Consider the following 21855-nt stretch of genomic DNA (forward strand, 5'->3'; position numbering starts at 1 on the left):
GCATGTCCTGTGAGGTCAAAATATCTTGATAGAGTCACAGTGTCAACATATAATTTTTCTGATTACACTTTAGTAACATTCTGTGCCCTTTTTCTGCCTCTGCTGTGATATCTTAATGTAAATTAAACATTTCAATGAAGCAAAGTGTTTATAGTGGTATTAGATTCATACTAAACAAAAGATGTAACTTCTGAATATATAAGAATCAAATGTCAATTTATACCCAGATCTATACATAACAAATACTTTTGCTCATATCCTGTATAGCTTTTAGCAATGTCTGGAATCACTAATTATAAACAATTCCCCTTATGAAAATAAAGACACTTTTGCAGTCAATTAAGCTAAGTGTCAACTTTGATTTCTCAATAGTTTAAAACAATACACCATGGGTAGATAGAACTCCAGCAATGAGCCTGACTTCATTCTTCTGGAACTAGTGGATTCTGAAGAGACACAACTGGTCCTCTTCCTGCTCTTCCTCCTGATCTACCTGGTCACGGTGCTAGGTAATGCAGAGATGATGCTGATCATTCACCTGGATCCCCAGCTTCACACCCCCATGTACTTTTTCCTCACTCACCTGTCATTTCTGGACCTTAGCTACTCCAGTATCATCACACTTAAAACTTTATAGAACCTACTGACTCCCACCAAGAGCCTCTCATTCCTGGGTGCTTCACTCAGCTGTCTTTATTTATTATCTTTGGAGCTTCAATCTTCTCACATAACGTACCCTCTGTCCTTTCCATGCCTATGAGAGGGACACACTTCTGTTTGTTTCCTAGAGAAGGTCTTTTTGCTTTCTGTCTGCTGGCACTCAGACACAATAAATTCCATGCCCTGTTGCCTTTACATAAGCCTGGTGGTCTATACTGCCCCCCCATACACCATAAGTTACAGCCTCCATTATAGATAACCCCACAAGGAGGCGTAAACACTGTGTGTGTGCTCATATGAATATTATTGTATAAGAATTAAAGCTATTCCTGTAAGGTCTCTAGTGTAGGTTTTATTGGTCTTGTTCTGTACTGTTTGGATCAATTCTATTATACCTGATGATATAGGCAACTCTTTTTAAAATTAGCAAGAGACACAATGGTACCCATTTTTGATCCTCATGTAGAATATACAGTTGTCATGTATGAAGACTGCCTTGGGTTGAAAGATTGTATCTGTGGTAGACTTTGTGTTTACATTGTAGTTCACATAGGTTTTTTTTTTTTTTTTTTTAATCAGTACCGGGTATCGAACTCACGATCGCCTGCTTGCAAGGCAGGTACTTATGCCACTGAGCTAAATCCCCAGCCCCTAGTTCACATAGGTTTTTATTTTTGATACTATCTTTCAGGTTTTATATTTTATTTATTTATTTTTAAATTTTAAAAAAAATTGCTACTATATTATCTCATTTTCCATAGATAATTTGTTTATACTATCACACATAATAAAATCCAATAAGATACAATATGAAAGAACCAATGGTAGGACTGTTCAGAGTAAGATGATATTAAATTAGCATTGGCTATTCTAATGTCTTATTTTCTTCAAAATAGCTGTTCGTACCATCACAGATAATAAAATCAAACAAACTAGGATAAAATCATTCCAACTAATGAATGCAAACATTATAAGGCTTCAAAGCAGTGTAATGGGGATGCGATATTGCATTTGGACTCCAATTTGGATTTACTTCACATTTTGTAATCAGTACTTCATGATAGTATTCCACTCATAATGCAGAGAATTAAGGCAATGTGGCTCAGAGAGACTGCTTCTAAATAAAACATTCTAAAATCTGACCTCTTTTATTACAAAACTCTCATTACTTCACTGGAATTTTATGAATCACTTTTACGCAGTGCATAAGGTGCAGACAAACTGCAGTGTTATCTGTCTGATCAGAAGATGGAGGGAAAACTTTTAGAGCAACAACAATAATCACTGCGCATTATCACGAGATCTGCATTCTTGTCATAGCATATGACATATTTTTAAAGAAATATTCTTCATGTTTTACTTTCTTTTGATTACTAATTTCTTTTGATTTACTAATTTCTTTTGATTAATTCAATTTACAAATACACAAGCAATTAATAACAAACTGAAAGAAACCAGTATTTTGCAAGTTTAGATTCAGGATAAAGTAAAATATTCAAGTTTAATTAAGTTAGCAGAAAGACACATGTCTTAATATTGGAGACAATTAAGAAAATTATTAAAGGAAAGAGAAATGTTTGCCTTTTTTCCATGTTCTTTTAGATAGGTGTTTGCGAGTCTTTATCTATACAAAACTTTCTACTGTTCAATGTATAATCTTTTTTCTTTCTATAGTGACTTAAAATTTTAATCCTTAATAATCTTTTTGTAATTGATACCTATAAGATTAACATGTTCTTAATATATAAGTGAAATTAACAGCCATTTTATAGTGCTTTGAGCTTGAAAGTTGGTGAATTTGCCAAGTTCAAACCCACTGCATTCATATGTGTTAGTGTCACCTGCCAACCACATGGAAAGTGTAACTTTCCATAACACACTGCCAGTGTTCAGCACTTGCTTCTTTTTGTTTTCTAAAGTACTTATGCTCATATTGTTCTTTAAAAATAAATTTTTGAACTTAAAGTTTGCATTTTCAATAATGAAACTTTGCAAAACAAAAAGTTAAGAACAAATTTAGTATGTGTGATAGTCCAAAAACTTATGTCAAGTAAGAAACTAACATTTTCTTTTTTAATGCATTGTGCATATTTCAAAATTATAGTTTTAGTACTCTCTTTACTGTCTTAGGTTATTTTAAAATGTATGGCTCCATTTTTCAGAAAACATTTTGTTTAAACTGGTATAACATTTATAATATTGATTTATTTATTCCAAATATGTATTTAGATAAACGTTTTTTGAAATTTAAGGTTTTTTGTTTAGCAAAATTAGATATAATTACTCTGAGTATCTAAATTAAATTGTAGCCTGTAATCTAAAAATTAACATTTAAAGAATTTTTATTAGAAATAATAATTTAGTTAAATATTTTATGCATATATTATATTAGGCATAGTTAGGCTATGAAAACTATGCCTTATCCTACATTTATTTATACAAAATTCTGATTTATTATTCATTTCTTAAATCTATATTTGTAAGTACACTTGATTTTTTTCATTGCAAATAAAAATTTGATAAATATTTATTGTATCATACTTTGATATGGGTCATTGATAATCAAATAAATGGCTTATGTAACTTAAAAACTGAAAACCCTGCACTTTCCCATCTTAAGTTAAAAGCTAAGAGTTTATATAATTTAGGAAATATAATTGATCATTTTCTATTGGCAAGGTAGGTCAATAGAGTCTAAGACTTTTAGATAACATTTAGGTGGTGGAAATTAATATTAAATTATCTTCTTTATAAAATAAAATGCTTGACCATAAATCAAAAGTTACTCATAGTTTTGAGTTTATTACAAAATATAGTTCATAGCATTACATTACCACAGGGAAAAGTAGATATAGAACAAATGGCACAAGAGAAATATAATTTTTCTGAAGAAGCAAAACTGCAAATTTTTTGTTTTGCCCAATTATTTTTTACTCACTGCATTGCTTGTATAATTTGTTTTAATGAAATAAAATGATACCAGGGCAAAATTTCATATACTATAAAGTATGATTTCTTTAAGGATTGTAAAGCAGCATGAAAGCTCTCTTTTGCCTCTAAAAATTGATGGATAGTTAATAGTTACATTATATTGTCCAGACAATAATTTAATTGTTTTTACTTAATGGATTTTAGATGCATAATTAAAATATTTTACCCTACAGGGTATTTTCTTCTATGTACTATCAACACACAAATTTAATGTCATAGAAGATAAAACTATCCTGTTTTTCTTTAAGACTTCATAGTGGTTTTTTTTTGTAATTTTGTGTCTAACAGATCTCACAGCCATAGCATTATAATAATGTGATTCTTAATATGGGATATATTTGGACTGACATTCACCACTATTTCCATTACTATTCCAGCACTAGGGACAAGGGTTTCAGTTTAAATTCCTGTAACAGTGCCCACTTCCTCCTCACTTAGTCCTTACTTCCTTACCAAACACTCTGAAGTGCTGATTCCCTTCCAGGTGTCTCCAAGTGTCTTAGATGGTGCTGCCATCTAAGAACAGTTTCAGAAGCTGCTGAGCAGTTGATTGTTAAAGAGAAGAACAAGTTAAACCCTCACTCAGCGCCAAGTGGAGGGAAGACTCTGCTCCCATCTGACCTTCACTCCCTTGGTTCCCACTGTGCAGTCTCCTAACTCTTCCCTGCACCTGTGGTTTCCCATGTTCTCTAGAATGTTTTGTGTTTCAACTTTTCCTGAAATTTTTTCTCATAAATATCTGTATTTTAACTATTTGCCATCCAGACTATGGTATCTTTCAGTCCCCATCCCTGTTCTGTGCTTTGTTTTACACAACAGTTGTTCTCTTTTTCCATTCTATGTACTTTGTGCCTTTTGTTGTATGTCTGCTTTTCCCCGTGGTCCTATAACTCTGTGAGCCAGGATTTTCCACAGTAGTCAGCGGAGAGCCGAACTAAATGTAGCAGGAGAGGAGTGGGGTACTGAACGGAGCACTAAGACACACAGTAGAAGGGAAAAATGACCTCTTGGCCAGGGCTCTGCAAGGGACTTACATTACCCAGAAACACGTGGTGTGCTTTTTCTTTAATTTTTTCACTTTGGGTTGTAATAACCCAGGTTTTAGAAGCAGCAGTGTTGGAAGGAGAGCACGAAATTCTTGGCTGGATCCTCCAGGACCTTTCTGAGAAGCTCTGGAGGGACCTTGCAGTGTGAGCTGTGCTCCACTCTCATTTCCCCTGTTGGGGCTCTGCTTGGAGAGCCTCACCCTGGACCCTTCACCTGTGCTCCTTACTGTACAGTCTTCTGTGGATTGGTGCCCCCGACCCACAGAGCTGGAGAAGCTGTTCTCCAGGCTACAGTAGTCTCTGTCATGGTGTGGAAGGCCTGTATTACCATGGTCACATGGCAAAGGATGATTAAGGTTACTGCTAATACAACTAAGACTCTTCATGTCAAAGTCTTCAACTCCCTGAAACCTGAGAACCATGCCCCAAACAGTTCTGGGTGCCAGCCTTTCTGTGTGGGGACAGGTATATGAACTGTCTATTGCCTGCATCTTTCTTGTTATTTTCTCTCTCATGTGTCCCTGATCATCAATTTCTAAGCAGTGATTGGTCAGACTGGACTTGTCACAGATCCCTTGCTTCCTGCTAAGCAGGCAGTCTAAGGCTGTCTGTTGGAATAGACTGAACCCCCCCCCCGGAGGTTTAGGGGTCATGCAGTCTCATTACTAATGATTTCCATGTTGGCCTGTAGCCATGTTATTCTGGTTAACATGGTGGTGGAGGTTTGGTGTCTCTATGATCTACCCTTAGCCCAGGTGACCACCTAGTAGTATTAAATTATCTTGTTCTAAGGCTCTTATCATCTTTTCAGCTGCCTATACTTACGTTTCCTTTTACTCTGGAGAAAGCATATACTAGATAACCTCATAGCTCTCCCTGGTGTAAAGGTGGGAGGTACAGAGGGTTTGACAGTCCCCGTAAGGAAGCTTCTTGTCCATCCTGAAGGGAGTTGAGTGCTGGCCTTATTAGTGTGTATCCAACAGAGACCTTTGGGACTGACCAGTGGATGGATGCAGTTAAGTTCTCCCAACCAGAACTCAACTCTTGGAATTGTGCTATGGGATTTATCCTGATCTTATTCCCTTACCAATCAGGGTATTGCTCCTTTCTTGTCTTAGGCAAATTATCTCTCACATTTGGCTGGTGAAGTATCTTCCTCAGTTTGTGAGATGCCACCTCCTAGTAATTTTAGTTTTCAAAAGTCAGATGTTGTTCCCTCTTTGTTAGAGCTTTCCTTGTCATCATCCTTAGACATCATTCTTGACCCTAGTATATAGTTGTGTTTCCTAGGGTCTCATTTCTTGCCCTCTCAGAGCCACTGGTCTCCTATAAGGATTGCTCCACACACATAGCATGAGGTGACATTTAGCAATTGGGTCAAGCTCCCCACCAATCCCACAAAAAATTTACAAGTTCCTGGTGGGAACTGATGTAGTGGCTGAGTGTAGTCCTTGTAAAAAATATAGAACCTATAAATTGGACCCATTTGGGATGAATCTTTGCTTCAGGAAAAAGGGCTTACTGCAGGGACAGTTGCTTTACTATCATTCAGGAAACTGGATTTTTTACCCTGTCTTTCATTCTTTTTCCTGAAGGTCACTGATGGTAATCTCAAGTGAATTACAGTGCCTTAGCAGCAATAAGGCAGAGATGTACCTTTCCACAGGGTCCCTTAATCTGTCCAGTAACCCAGATAACCCAAGACCAATTGAAGGCAGTGCATCTGGGAGGAACAGGGACCCCCGCTACATGTGATCAATGAATATATATTGTGTTCTCAGGAGTCCTTTTTCTCCCACCTTGAATCTGTGCATATGTACTTACTGTGTGAGTAACATAGAGCCTTGTAGGTCTCAAAGGGCAGGAGAGCTGGGGAATATAGCTTCACTGGTCTATTGTGGCTTGATAACTACAATTGTTTGTCTCCCTCTCAGTTCAAGCGAACTGATATGAGGTGATTCAGGAGTCTTCCTAGGTCACAGATCTTAAAAATGTTGGATTTTAAGTATAGGTTCCAAAAACAATGTGGTTCATAAAAAATGGTTGTGGACAAGCAAAGAGTCATGATGATGGCTCCTGTCTGGGTGAATTACTGGCAAGGCTGGTGGTCACGTATGATCTGGGAGAAGGCTGAAGATCCACAACCAGCTTTGCACTGATGTATTTTAAGCCCCAAAGGAAAAAAGAATTGGAAACTTCCTCTACTATAATCAATAGCAGTATCTAATCAAATTGAAGGAGAAGCAAAGAACTTCAGAGATGTCTTAAAAATACTTATCAAATAAGCAAACATTGCAAAACTTCTTGCAGGAATCTTCAAAATGGATAAAGAGGGGAGTCACAATCATGAGACTCAGGTAATAGCTAAAATAACAAAACTCAGATATGAAACAAAAACTAAAAAAAGAACAAAGTTAAATAAGTTAACACAGACAATTTAACAATATTTAATGAACCTGTCATAATTCTTCATCAAGTGACACCAAATAACAGAGCGGATCAAAGCACAACACCATAGTACATGCTGACTCAATACGTGAATATTAATATAAAAACAATGAGTGTTGTCAAGGATGAGAGAAAAATGTTCCCTCTTGCACTTTGGATGGAAGGGTAAACTAATAAATTCAGTATAGCAATGCGTACAGAAGAATACAACAAAACTAAAAGGAGAAATACCATTTTACCTAGCTGTAAGAAAATGTCAAATGGATGGTATAGGAAACTATGATGTTAACAAAATGAGCCTGTCTCCTCTTATATTAACACTTTAAAAATAAATGAGTTATAGAGAAGACAGGAAACTAGAAAATCAATTTGCTGAATTGAGGAAGTGAATTTGGGAATGGGATAGGTAAGGTTTGTAGTCAGATGACAGTAATAAAAAAAATATATGTGTGTATATATATATATATATATATATATATATAAAACTGAAAAAAGTATCATTGTAATATTTCACCAATTTTACTGCAATTTTTATAAAATGTTTTACAAGATGAATAGAACTGTTGAAATGAAGAATCAAAGATATGAGGAAAGTTATTTTATTTAATCATTCAATTAACAATAGGATGCATTAAAAATTGTCACTAGGAAAACAAATAACCATTAGGAAAAAGGAACTGGAGGAATGACAATGGATTGATTATAGAAAAACTGCAATGATCTCACTTCTTGACCTCTATGTATAGCATTTCCTTCCCTTAGGTATATGTCAAGACCCTTATATAATGAGGATTAGACGACAAGTTTCACAAGAAGTGTACAGAAATGTTGGTACAAAGTGAGAGGTGTATTTCCAGGTGATGAATTATATGACCTGAAGAAGTTGAATAGTTGTTTATACAGCTAACTTTGAGGGTGAAAGTGGGTCAGGAGAAACATTGCCAGAGAAAGGTTGCAGAGATATTGCTTCTGAATCCCTCCCCAATTCCTTACTTTCTAAGTTCTTAGTCTGTCAAAGAGATATACTTTGTGGAGTTTTGTTCTGATCCCTAATAATTTTCCCACATGAAACATCATAGAAGTTTCACAAAAATTAAGAAGTGTGCATTGGGTAAGGACAAGAGAGATGTGTTAGTAAATGAGAAATAAAGTATCCATACAAAGACCAAGGCAGAGACAGGAATGAAAACAGTTAAATAGAGAAGTACAAACATAAGAATATTAAACAGAGCAAGCACATATGGACAAGTATAACTCATTCATTCATTTTCTCTCCACTTAATAATTTTTAAGTGAACCACACGTCCCAGGTACAGCTTCAGTTTTAGAGATACAAGTCCAAAACCAGTCAGATACATTATCTAGCTTCAGCAACTTGAAAGCAAAGTATTGATAGATCTAAATTTTAATCAAAACTCGTGATAAAACTGTTACATGGTCAGAGAGAAGGTGCATAAGAACAGTGAACTTGAAATTACTTTCTAAAGGAAAAGAAGTAACTGAGCCTTGAGTAATGAAACTTCATTAAACTGAATGTTAAGTATTTTCATTATTTACATTACTTTTTATTGATCTAGAAAATAACAGATAATAAGAAACTGACTTTATTCAACATTTGGTTTTGTGGGAGTGACATATAAAAAAGGTCCTTGAAGCTTATTGAAAGTTATCTGTACATAAATACTTGATGAATTTATTAGTAATACCAGATTTTTACGTATAAAAGGCATCACTCCAGTTTCTCATTTTCCTTCTCATTACCTAAATAAGATTTGTTATGCTTAATGTCAGATAACAACATACCGATATTCTACAAGAAAACTTTGACAAAAACCTTCCCTGAACACTTTTGGAACTCTAATGTCCTTGAAAATAGTCTAAAGAATGAACATGGTGTGCCAGAAAATTTTTGAATTTTGTCATACAAGAATATGAAGTGATATTATGCAGTTGGTTTATTTTCTTCTTCCAGAAAACTCTCTTAAAATAGTATGATCTGGAAAGTGAATTTGAAGGAACTATAGTCTGAAAATTTTAGATTTCTTTACTACAAAAAATTGTGCCTATAATGTAGTCAGTGCTGTGTGCCTGAAGTTGCTTTAGGTTTAGAGAAATTCTTAATATAGATTCTGCTTGCCAACTTTGCTTATTCCAATGAAGATGTACGAATCCTTTTTGGTCAATCAACCAGAGAAATGTTGAGACTACAATAACAAAAAGCATTATTTAGAATCTCAAATGTATGCTTATAAATTAACTCTTAAAAACAATTTGGAATCTTATGTACTGATGCTTTTTTTCTGACAGAATCACAAAATAATTACCCATTTCTAAGAAACAGTTACATCAAAAGTAAAGATCTTATCTACACTTTTGTACTGCCTCCTCTTTTCTTTTTTTAAATTTTTTTCATAGTACATACCACCATAAGTACATGCTATTGTTTGTATCCAAAGTCCCTGTTCCACTATATCCATAAAGTGAAGTTCATACTATATATTCCTCCTTGTTATTTTTCAAAATCTACGTGTCACACATGATGACACCTCTTTCAAGTGTTTGCTTAACTGACACATTTATGCTGAATGCTACCTTGATCACAGTTTCTCAATGCTTCTTCTTGCTTTAATTACTGAACTCCATTTATTGTGTTGCTTCATATCCTGTTTCTTTATAGTACATGTTATTATGTAACATGTTATATCACTTATTTTTGTATTTTCTTTTTCAGAATGTATATCTATGACTTTTACTATTGACACAGACATATCACCTTTTGAATTGTCTCCAGATATATGAGTTATTTATTCCATTTAGTACAAGCATAGCATACATTTCTATAAGTTTACAAATCTAAATTGAAATATGCCATATTTTCTATCCATAATGGAATAGAATATAAAGTTAATATTTCAAAAATAAAAAACTTATCTAGTACGTAGTTTAAAAATAAATTCAGAAATTCATTAGTCATAAAAATGGATAACCTGCTTTACCTTTATAACATAGAAGAATAATGCAGAGTCAAACCAAAACATATAAGTGAAAAATAAAGTGACATGCACACAACAAATTGAGATAGATTTTAGTACCATGAAATACCTAAGTGAAAAAGTAACCTGCATTTGATAAATGAAAATAAATTTTAGTACCTTGAAGCACATCAAAATTAAGAGCAGATATTATACTATACCTTTGAAAGATAAATAAATTACTTGGTAAATTGGGGAAATAAAATGTTACCATATACCAATTAAAATACTAGAAATTTTCCAACATTACTTATTATTTATCAAAACACAAAGAGAGAGCAAATTATTCACTGCAAAGAAATGATAAATATGTAAATTGAGTTGATCAATATTCATTTTCATGAAATAAATTATCAAAATATGCCTCATAAATTTACATACCTATTGTTATTCAAAGATGAAAATAAAATAATGAAACAAGCATTCAATTCATTACCAGCCAAATATAAAAGAAAAAACAAGTACAGTGACAATATTACAGAAAGTGAAAGAGAGAATGATGAAATAATAAGAGGATAAATAAAAGTGAAAATTTAAAATGTAATGATCTAGCAATTAAATTCCATGATTTTCACAATGATGGGAATTTTAAGTCATTGGTGTGGCTTTGTTTGATATGGTGAAACATTAGTTACAAGAATTTCTCTGCCATTATAAGCAGCTCTATGTATGGCTTGAATGTGTTTTAGTAATAGAAAATCTTGAATGAAAAAGACCTTTATCTTGCAATCTAATGCCTATTGAAGTGATATTTGCTTAGAAATCTACTCTTGGACTCTCATTTTGCTGAAACCTCAATGTTAGGATTAGGATTAGGATTAGGGTTACAGATAGAGGTACAGTTAGTTTTAGGGCTAGGATTAGAGTGAGTGTAGGGTTAGCCCATCTAAGTATGATCAATGGTGTTGAAATAAAATACATCTCACATAAAATACATTTCACATGTGTGGCTTGGAGAGGAATGTAGATAAATAGTGTTGCCTTTCCACAAATCTATGAACAATATAATATCTAAAAAAATGTTTCTTTCACCATAACAAGTTTTTTCATTTAATTTCCACCCGTAAGCACCTTGAGTCACTTTTCTTTTTACATCGCAGTTGAATTTTCTTTACTTAATTTAATATTCACAATATTTATGTTCCTTGATTTCCTCTGGTACCTTTACTAACCCTAAGTTTGCTTCCTTATACTGGATAGATAACACTCAATGGAATGTTTAAGCCTTATCATTATATTTTAATTCATTTCATTATTTTCATTATTATTTTTCATTATTCTTTATTATTTTTTATTCAATTGATGACTATATTAGATTCATTAATTATTTTCAGTCTATTATCATTTTAGTTTTGTAGAATGAAGTCAAAATTTATTGTACTCTGATACATTAAAATACATTTCACACGTGTGGCTTGGAGAAGAAGCAGGTGATATTTCTGGCCAAGTAGAAAGGAGGTTCTGTGCACATCAAAATGCTCATTTATTATCTCTGAATATTCATTTCACTTAGTGAAGGCTAAGGTACCATGGAATATGATACATATGGAGGTGTTAGGCAAGAAGAGTCTAACCTAATATACATCATGCTATATTAAATGTTTAAGTTACAATATTATAATGAGACTCAATGTACAGTATTAATATTATATACAGCCATAAGTACATACTAAAATAAGCTTTATGGATATAAAGAAATACAATTGGGGAAAATAACTAGTGTGTAAGTTAGGAAAAAGTGTGGAAAGTTGAATGTTCCTAAGCAGATCCCAGGATCATGAACTCATTGCCTGGTGTAATTTGGAAAAGAAAGGAAGGGAGTTGGAGGTGACTCAGACATAAAACCTCTGCAAAAAATTGCAGACTTGAGGCATAACAGACCCCTTTATGTACTTTGGAGCATTTGATAAACACATTTCTTGTAACCAAAACTTTCTCCCACTTTTTCAGGGGCTGGAAATTGGGAGTGAGTGTTAGTATCGACCTTTAGTTACCCAGAAACAGAACGGGAGCTTAAGAAGGTGGGGCAGGTAGAGAGAATAGGTCCTAAATACATTTACATAGAAGGCCTTGAATAATATTTATGTATAAGAAAATGGAGGGAGTAGATATTTGAAAGACTATGAGAAAAGAAGGAATAATAAAAAAGAAGAGGAAGGTAAATATAAATGGAAAAATTTTTTAAAGATAGGGAGATGGAACCCAGTGAGTAAATTAGGAGATGCATGTATCTGATAGAATATCACATAGGAAAAGAGGTCTGCAGGCATGGAAAGGCTTCATTAGGTTTCCCCGCTAATCTAGACTAGAGAGTGCTAAAGCATCACTGGAGGGGAACAGTTAAGATAGGGAGGGCTGACAAACAGCCTTGAGGTGGCAAAGCAGGCACCACAGCTGGGGCATCTGTCTTCCCCACCTCCGGTAAAATGCCATGGAGTTGAAAGTGGGGAGAGGACTGCGCATCTCATGCTTTATGTCTGAATATTTTCCCCCCTACAGTAAATGCATTACTGCAGTACTCACTTAATCACTAATATGATTTTGTACTAAAAGTTCCTCCAAACCAAACTATAAATTCCTGAGGTAATACGCTACTAAGGGCAAGCAGACCCACCTAGGAATGTGCAGGTAGACAGTGGAATCCTAAAACCCAGGTAAGGGTTTTAGGGCTGGGATCCATCAGGGACAAGAAAACAAGTCAGGCTGTGCCAAGTTCCCCTCTGGAGCTGGGAGGAAGAGTCTATATCATTCTGATTAAAGGAAGCTGGAAGACACAGGTCTTCAGGTGTTAAAACTTTCTGAAACCCCCTAACCACATTTCACAGTGTAGTTTTCTGTCCCCTGACTTCCTCTTTTTCAAAATAATTGTTTTATTTATTTTAAACTGGGTTCTTTTCACTGGCTGTGGCTGAGGTGCAGACAGCACTGCTGTGGTTTACATTCCCCACATGACAGTTGAGAAATCATGACACCACCCTGTCTGTGGGAGAATATGACAGAAGAGAACGACACTTTACAGCAGCCAAAGCAAGAGCTGCAATTCTAACACAATTACACACACAGCAGTTATTCCTCCTTTTGTGAGCACACCTGACACTTCATCTCCTATGCATTGGGGAAGGAGAATGACAGGGAAGCAGAATCTCTAAGTGGAGTGCAGATCCTGACCACAGCCTCAAGTTTCCTAAATACTCAGCCCTTGCTCCTGGATGCATGTCTGCCCAAAGCCAGTGTGCTGCTCAGCTTAATCTAATGACTCTGATAGATCAACAGATTCCATTGTGTTTATAAAATAATGTAATTGTGTTTTCCACACTATATAACATAGAAAATAAGTTAGCTTTTATTTAATTCAAATTAAATAATTTCTTTAGTTTAAATGTTGTCTAAAAGCCATATATTCTATGACGTTTTGTCAATAAACCTGACAGAGTATATTTTCTAAATCATAAAAATATTCACAAATGAGTGTAACATACAACTATAGCTTATAAAAATAATTAATGTGTGGAAACTGGAGAGCAGAGAGTCCATCAATATACAAAATTACAAAAAAATTTATGTGATGAGAGAAACCTTTAACAATATTTTGAACAATGAATATTTATTAAAATCTAAACTCTAATCACAAAAGGACACAACCAGAATATATACCAATATAGATTCTAGATAGATAGATATTGAATGTAGAGTAAATATTGATTTGAAGTAATGTTGATGTAATGAATGGCATGATTTGTCATCAATTTGGAAATCTGAGAAATATAGTCTATTTTAAAGCATTTGTATAAACTAATTAGCTGTCTTACAATATTAAAACCTAAATATATATTTATTTTCAAAATATACGTGTAGTACCTTAGAAAAACAACACTAATGAATATTTTAACAAAAAATAGCTTAAATTTCAAAAAAACAAATAATTTATATAATCACATGTTGGGAGTCAAGTACCAGTATATATTATTGTATAAGTTTAAATAAATTAGCTTATTTGAAAAATGAAACTTTATATTATAAAATAACCTCAAAATAACAAAAAGAAATATTAAATTGACCTTATAAATATACAGGTAAGAAATTTTTAAAATAAGGAAAATTTTATCCCTCTACTTTATCTACGCTTAAGGCCTGTCACATATCTTAAACACGTTGGCAACTCTTTTCTTTCCAACAGTTTTATTTTAAAAGCATTTCAAATTAATAAACATGATAATCATTAGTTTATTTTTAAAGAAAACTGTCGATGTCGCTCCTGGCCGGCAGGAAGGACACACGACAAAGTCTGGCAGTGGACAACCTTTTCTTTTATTTTCCTTCTCCGTACAGCCTGCCCTGGGATCGCTCCCAGCCGAAGCCTCCTTTGGTCCGCTCCCCGCGGCTCCTTCTGGGCTTCTACTTCCGGGCTTCTTCTTCCCCCCCAGGGGTGGCACCAGTATATATACGGATACAGTGTCCAATCATGTTAAAGTAAGCAAGGCAAGCTGATTGGCTAACATCATCAGTTGCCAGGCAGACTATATTGTTGAGCGGGTTGCTTACGCGGTAAGCAGGAAACTAACGTGCTCGATGGGAGGGGTAATCTACCTCAGGCTTTACTCTTTACTACAGGCCTCACGTCCGCCAAGTGAGGCGACCGGGCTCGGGGCTGCGGCTCCCAACAGAAAACTACAAACCCAAAGACATCAGGAGAAAGGCAAAGAAACAGCTGGCTTGGGCCAAGAATATACTCAGTGACACAAGAGCCTTCCTAAGTTTGATTCCAAGTACAAAAAAAAGCTGGAGCCTCAGGCTCTTTGATATATCACAGAAATGAAAGGGTTTAGCATGCTCACAGGAGCACACCTTGCAGTTAGTGTTGCTCAAAGATTTGTAAATCAGAAAGTTCACAGCATTTCAGCCTCACTGCTCTATACAATGAGAGTCGTAATTTGTTCAGATACAAAGTATATGTTAGTCTTACAGGTTTTAATTGCACAGAGATTATTAGATATTAAACTTTAAAGTATATAAGGAAAGCCAAAAAGTTTATAAAGAAATTATAATTGTTATATATGCAAAGAGAAGTATTCATAACCACTGTTCTAGAAAAGTATGTACAAAGTTGTCAACAATACATCGAATGACTCTGTATGCTTTAATAATTATTCTCCAAATTGTCTTCAACATTAAGATTTATCACTTTACTATAACTTAATTCAACTACAACGTATTACTCTATTCAGAATTCAAAATAAGGTAATGTTGACTGATTGTTTATCTTTTTGTTTCTTTGTAAGTTAAATTGAATAAAAGATTTGTAAAACATGGAATACTATTCAGAAATATGCAGCATACATTATATCAAAATATAACAGGGATCCAAGTTTTCTGGTGATAATGGGCAGCATTTTTGGTATCATCCTAAAAATTTTGCATCCATCTTCTGATCAGAGGACATGAAAAATTATAGATCTGTGAAGATGGACATGCTGAACCATATTGTTTCAAGGCTAAGTGTGAGTTGAATATGAGAAAAGCGTCAGATTTAGAATCTAACTACCATCATCTTGATTTGAAACCTACTGACCCATACTTTGTTAGTGATTACCAGTATAAATATCATGACATGTGACAAAGTGCTTTTCCATTATAACATTTTATAAAATTTGACTATGTAGAAAAATTACATTTATATGGTTAAAATTGTGAAAATTTTCTCATTTTGCACAAAGATTTTTCATTCAAAGTAGAAGTCTTTATGTTTTAGAATTAAATATTAATTTATTACTCTAAATTATAATATGAAATTATTAGAACTTGTCCCTTAAAATATCCAAGATAAAGTTTTCTAGCTAAAAGGCAACTGGAGAGGGTGATCAAAAAGGATTCAATCAATTATTATTGAATTTGTATCAAAGAATTCTCAGAAGAAAAAAATAAAAAAGCAAGGCACAAATGTAAATACATAGCAACTCTTAGTTTAATTGCCTCAAGCCCTCTCTCTTCTGCATAATTCTAACAACAGCGCTTATTACTTCTCTGTTTCTGAGAGTGTAGATGAGAGGATTCAGCATGGGGATCACAACTGTGTAAAACACAGAAGCTATCTGATCCTTTCCCAAGGAGTAGGACTCCTTTGGTTTTAAGTAAGCAAAGATTGTAGTGCTGTAAAAGATGGTGACTCCCAGGAAATGAGAGGCACAGATAGAGAAGGCTTTTCTCTTTCCAGCAGTGGAATTAATTTTCAGGATAGTGGAGAGAATGGACATATAGGATCCAGATATGGTGATGAGGGACACTAGGAGGGTAGATCCACCAAAAATGAAAATAATAATTTCAACCGCGTAAGTGTCACTGCAAGACAGGACTAAAATTGGGGATGTGTCACAGAAAAAATGATGGATGACATGAGAGCCACAGAAATGCAGCCTGCTCATATAAACCACCACAACAGTGGAATCCATAAAGCCACTAATATAAGAGCCAGCCAGCAGGATGCGGCACAGTGTTGTGGACATAATGACTGGATAGTGTAGAGGGCTGCAGATTGCTGCATAGCGGTCATAGGCCATGGAGGAGGAGAGAAGAATGCATTCAGCTGCACCACAGAGTATAAAAAAGTACAACTGAGTGAAGCACTCTAGAAAAGAGATGTCCTTGGTGGAAGTCAGTAAGTTCTGTAAGGTTCTAGGAGTGATGACAGTTGAGTAACTGAGGTCCAGAAATGACAGGTGAGTCAGGAAAAAGTACATGGGGGTGTGAAGCTGGGGATCCAGGCAAATGATCACTATCATCCCTGCATTCCCCAGCACCGTGACCAGGTAGATGAGGAGGAAGAGCAGGAAGAGGATCAGCTGCATCTCTTCAGAATCCACCAGCCCCAGGAGGATGAAGTCAGACACACTGCTGGAGTTCCATTTGCCCATGTTGTCCATTGCATTTATCTGTTAAATAATCATATCTGATATTTAGACTGAGTGACTACAATAATATTTTAGGGCATGAGGACAAAAATTTAATAGATTAGTTTTTCTTAGTATTTACTGAGCACAAGTGGAAAAATGTAAATTGTATAGATATGGATATAATTTCACATTTATTGCTAATATTTTAAAAGATTACAGCTTAGGTAAGAAATACAAAACTGGTGAAGTTGCAAATGCTTTCATTACTCAACATGCTTAAGTCATATGAAGATAATTTAGTTAGACACTAGTACACATCTGTATAATTATATCAGAGAGAGAAGAGCAGAGTGCAACATCCGAGAGCAATTCCATGTTAGCAGCATGAATCTAAGAAGATACTTGACTGTAAAAATGGCTTTGAAAACTTTGTTTTTGATTACCATTTTATTAGCAAAACTGATGAATGATATGTAATAAAGCAGTTTCAACTAAGTTTTGTTGTGCTATTGACTTTTACTTTTCTAAACTGACATTAACTATCAATTAAATTCACTGCTGTAAATTTAAGTGAGACGTATTAAGATTACATCCACATGTTATTCTTCTTAAAAATATTGAAACTGAAATCTAATATGGAGTGAATTGTGCACATGGGGGTTATGTTAAAGGTTGTGTCTTACGTCCTCCTGTTGAGAGCAGCACCATCCACCCCGTCCTCTCCTCCACTCAGATGACTGTGCAGAAAAGTGGTGTCCTAGGAAGTCACCATGCTCAGAAAGGAATACACAGAGTTGAAGCAGATCTGGTTTGGTTTGGACCAAGGAAGAAGGTAGTATGGAGGTATCTGGATGTGAAAGCATCTGGATGGACAAGCAACTCAACACAGGAAGATTTTCAGAAATTTGAATGAACCCTGTTCTTTCCTTCTAGAAATAGCTTCTGCTACTTGCATGGAGACAAGGGGCAGCATGCACCTTCCACTCTGTAAGCATTATCTTCTCCTAGCTTGATCATTCACTACTAAATTGATTTCAAAAATATATTTTCATATTACATACCTTTGCTAAAACTTTGATCCCACCAACTTTATATTCTTGTTTTAGAAATCTTAACATTATTCAAGGTCAGGTCTAAATGGTATGTGTATCTCAATTTCTCTGACAAAATTTTCACTTTGTTTACATGTCCCAATCCTCTTAAGTGTGAAGAGTGATACTTACAGTGAGAAAATGGTGCTGATAAAATTTTTTTTCAAGGTTTACCTCTTTAACATCTTGTTAAACTCAAATTATTTTCTGAAATGAAACACTAAAAAAAGCATCTGAAAATGTCAACGATATACTTCTCTTTCTTGATGTATTTTATTTTTATGCTTCATTGCATGCATTTTTTTATTGTGAGTTAAACTGTTTTCATTTCACCTGTAAATCAAATGGAAACTTTACAGAAAAGTTTCATGTGAAAATTTTCTAAGTGCGGGACTACGTACATAACCAGTACAGTATGTGGCTTTCTTCCCTGTCTGATGATTCCAGGGTGCCTCTTTATAATGAGGATTCAGAATAATGCACCATTAGGACATCCTCAAGGTATCATTTCCAGGGTCAATTACTTGGCCTGATTCCAAGGACAAAAGTTGAAAAACAAATTCATAAAAGAGTTGTCTAGCCTTCAAAAACCTATACCCAATTCACCCTTTTTTATTCTCAAAACTGTTGCTGAAATTCATTTATTACCCTTTCACAGTGATGCATGTTATATGGATTTGCAGAAAATAATATTTTCACTGATGTGTTCAATCCAAAAATTTTTACAAAGTTTTTGAGAAGATATGTCTACAGATATCCTAGTAATATTTTACTTACAATATGAAGGATGCAATATAAAATTTCACCCAGAAATATTTTATACTTAAAGGTATGACTTGGTCATAGAAGTAAGTCTTACTCATTGGGAAAAAATTGAATAAATAAAATTTAAAGTAAATGATGAAATGATTCAATATTCTTTAATATTTCATTTAGACAATAATTTCAGCTGAATATCTTTATGCCTATGAAACTAATTTGGATGCATAATTCTGGATTTGCCTAATTATTATAATACTATGTATTCAATATTATTCTAATATAACAACTAAAATATAATATCCCATGACTATGGTAGATTATTTTATTAACCAGTACCTTAATGTATTATGTAGTCTATGGTGTTTCATCCTTCACTAAGCAAACTGAATGTTCCTAGATGATAAATGGACATCTTAACAGACTGTCCAAGTGAAGCAGAACCTCCTTTCGGATTTGTCTGTTTCATCTGCTACATCTGTAGAGTCCATGCTGTGTTATTTTCCTGGATTTAATTTTGTTTTTGTTTTGTAAAAGAAAAGTGAAGAGAAAGACACAATTAAGATTAAATCTAATTTTTGTTGCAGGCTTAAACCTAATAAATTTTTGCAATGAATTCAGTAGGCACTTACTTTTTAATGCAATCAACTGGATGATATATCTTGATTCCTCTTTTCTCACTACTTCTTTCCTTTCCCTTTAACTACACTATCCCTGTTTGCAAATTTTGGTTCAATTTTTTTCTTTTTTGTCTTTTTGAGACAGTGTCTCACTATGTGATTCAGGCTGGACTTGAGCTCACTTTGTAGCCCACGCTGGTCTCGAACTTGCCACAATATGCCTACCTCAGCCTCCCAAGTGCTGCAATTACAGGAGTGCACCACCACGCCTGGCCTTGTATTCAATTTTATCATCTTTTATCATTGTTTTCTTTTTCCTTTCTCTATTCCCCATCCCCCCTACCTAGATCCCTTTTCTCTGGAAACAATTCATTTCTATTTCACAGTATCTATTATACACTTATGTTCTTAATTGAACTCATGGTGAATATTATAAAAACTAAACAATTGGGATTCTTCATCAGCTTTCAGGAGATGAGAGGCACAGGCAGAAAAACACTAAACCATATCATTAAAAAGTTGATAGTTAACATTTTAAAGTATTTTAAGTCACTGTGGATAAATGTCAGATATGATTATCCAACAGATAAGTGCAGCAGAACACCACAAAAATAGGGAACTTCAGCAATGAGCCTGACTTCATCCTGCTGGGGCTGGTGGATTCTGAAGAGACACAGTTGATCCTCTTTCTGCTATTCTTCATCATTTACCTGGTCACAGTGTTGGGGAATACAGGGATGATACTGATCATTCACTTGGATCCAAAGCTTCACACCACCATGTACTTTTTTCACTCACCTGTCATTTCTCACACTCAGCTACTCAGGTGTCATCACCCCTAAGACTTTACAGAACTTACTGACTTTTAGCAAGAGCGCCACATTCCTGGGCTGCTTCACTCAGCTGTACCATTTTGTTCTCTTTGGTGGCACTGAATGCTATCTTCTCTCCTCCATGGCCTATGATCACTATGGAGCAATCTGTAGCCCTCTACACTACCCAGTCATTATGTCCACAGGACTGTGCTATGTACTGCCTGCTGACTCTTATCTATTTGGTTTTATTATGCTTAACACAGTTTTCATGAGCAGACTGCATTTCTGTAATTCTAATGTCATCCATCACTTTTCCTTGGCACATCTCCATTGTTAGTAGTGACACATATGAGGTTGAAATCATGGTATTCATTTGTGCTGGATCCACCCTGTTAGTGTATCTTAGCATCATATCTGGATCATATGATACTGGGCCAATTCCACGGTTAATAATATGATACTACCAAGATATTTTCATTGCAAAGTACATAATTTTCTGCCTGTGCCTCTCATCACCTGAAAGCCATCTTTGTGTAGCACTCTGATATTTACTCATTTCAAACGAAGGGAGTCCTATTCCTTTGGAAAGGATCAGTTGACTTCTGTATTTTACTCAATTGTGATCCCCATGCTGAATCTTCTCATCTACAGTCTCAGAAACAAAGAGGGAAAAATGCTGTTATTACGGTCCTGCAAAAGAGAGAGGATTCCAGGCAACTCCAATCACACTGCTGCTAAATGTTAACACATCTTTTCCATTTTCTTTCCATAGAAATTCTTTGGTTACTGTCTGAAAACAAGTCTTATATCTCATTTTGTGAGTGTGCATCTATGTGCATTTTTGTGTATTTCCTCTTTTGGGGGAGGGACCGGGGATTGCACTCACGACTGTGCACTTGCAAGGCAGATGCTTATGCCACTGAGCTAAATCCCCAGCTCTGTATTTCTATATTTTGCTGAACAATTTTTATAGTTTATTCATACCTAGGAAAATTCTGGCATTATTTCATGCTGACTGTTGTCTCCATGTTCAATCCATTTGAAGCCCCCTAGATAAATCTAATAGAAAGGCCTGTAAATCAACTTTTTATACTGGTCATGCTCATGTAACCTGCCAAGAACATTTAGAGATTGAATATAAACTTTCAGTTCAGGATTCTTGTCTCTTTTTAACTGCATAGATGTTAACAATGTCTTAAGATGTAGCTGAAATTCCTGCATGCTTGTCATGGTTATTCCTTGCTCTCACCTGTTGCTCAAGGTGAGCTATTTCATAGGTTCCACATGGTCCACTTGGAAGTGTCTTTTCTTTGCAACTTAGCTTTGCAGTGAGTGTGAACTCAGTACATGAGGGAGACTCATAAAATGTGTGCTTTTCTAGATTAACAGGATTTTTAAAAACAGAGTAGGGGAGGGTCATTGTAGCTTTTTACATTCTATGTGGAGATGGAAATTCTACAATCTTTTAAATATTGCCTATTATGCTTCAAAGCTATCTCTTATAGA

The 21855-nt window shown here is 34.9% G+C and overlaps 1 protein-coding gene and 1 pseudogene across 1 annotated transcript; one reads left to right on the plus strand and one right to left on the minus strand.

Moving 5' to 3' along the window:
- The first annotated feature begins 388 nt into the window (after positions 1 to 388).
- Positions 389 to 21087, plus strand: LOC106027261 (olfactory receptor 8H1-like; annotated as a pseudogene).
- Positions 16135 to 17085, minus strand: LOC100726744 (olfactory receptor 8H1-like). Its single transcript, XM_003467834.2, has one exon. It carries the CDS (start codon positions 17083 to 17085, stop codon positions 16135 to 16137), a length of 951 nt encoding a protein of 316 aa, XP_003467882.2.
- Positions 21088 to 21855: the final 768 nt, after the last annotated feature.

Source organism: Cavia porcellus, unplaced genomic scaffold, assembly GCF_034190915.1.
Source record: "Cavia porcellus strain 051 isolate PalLab524CR breed Dunkin Hartley unplaced genomic scaffold, mCavPor4.1 scaffold_17, whole genome shotgun sequence".
Taxonomy (NCBI): domain Eukaryota; kingdom Metazoa; phylum Chordata; class Mammalia; order Rodentia; family Caviidae; genus Cavia; species Cavia porcellus.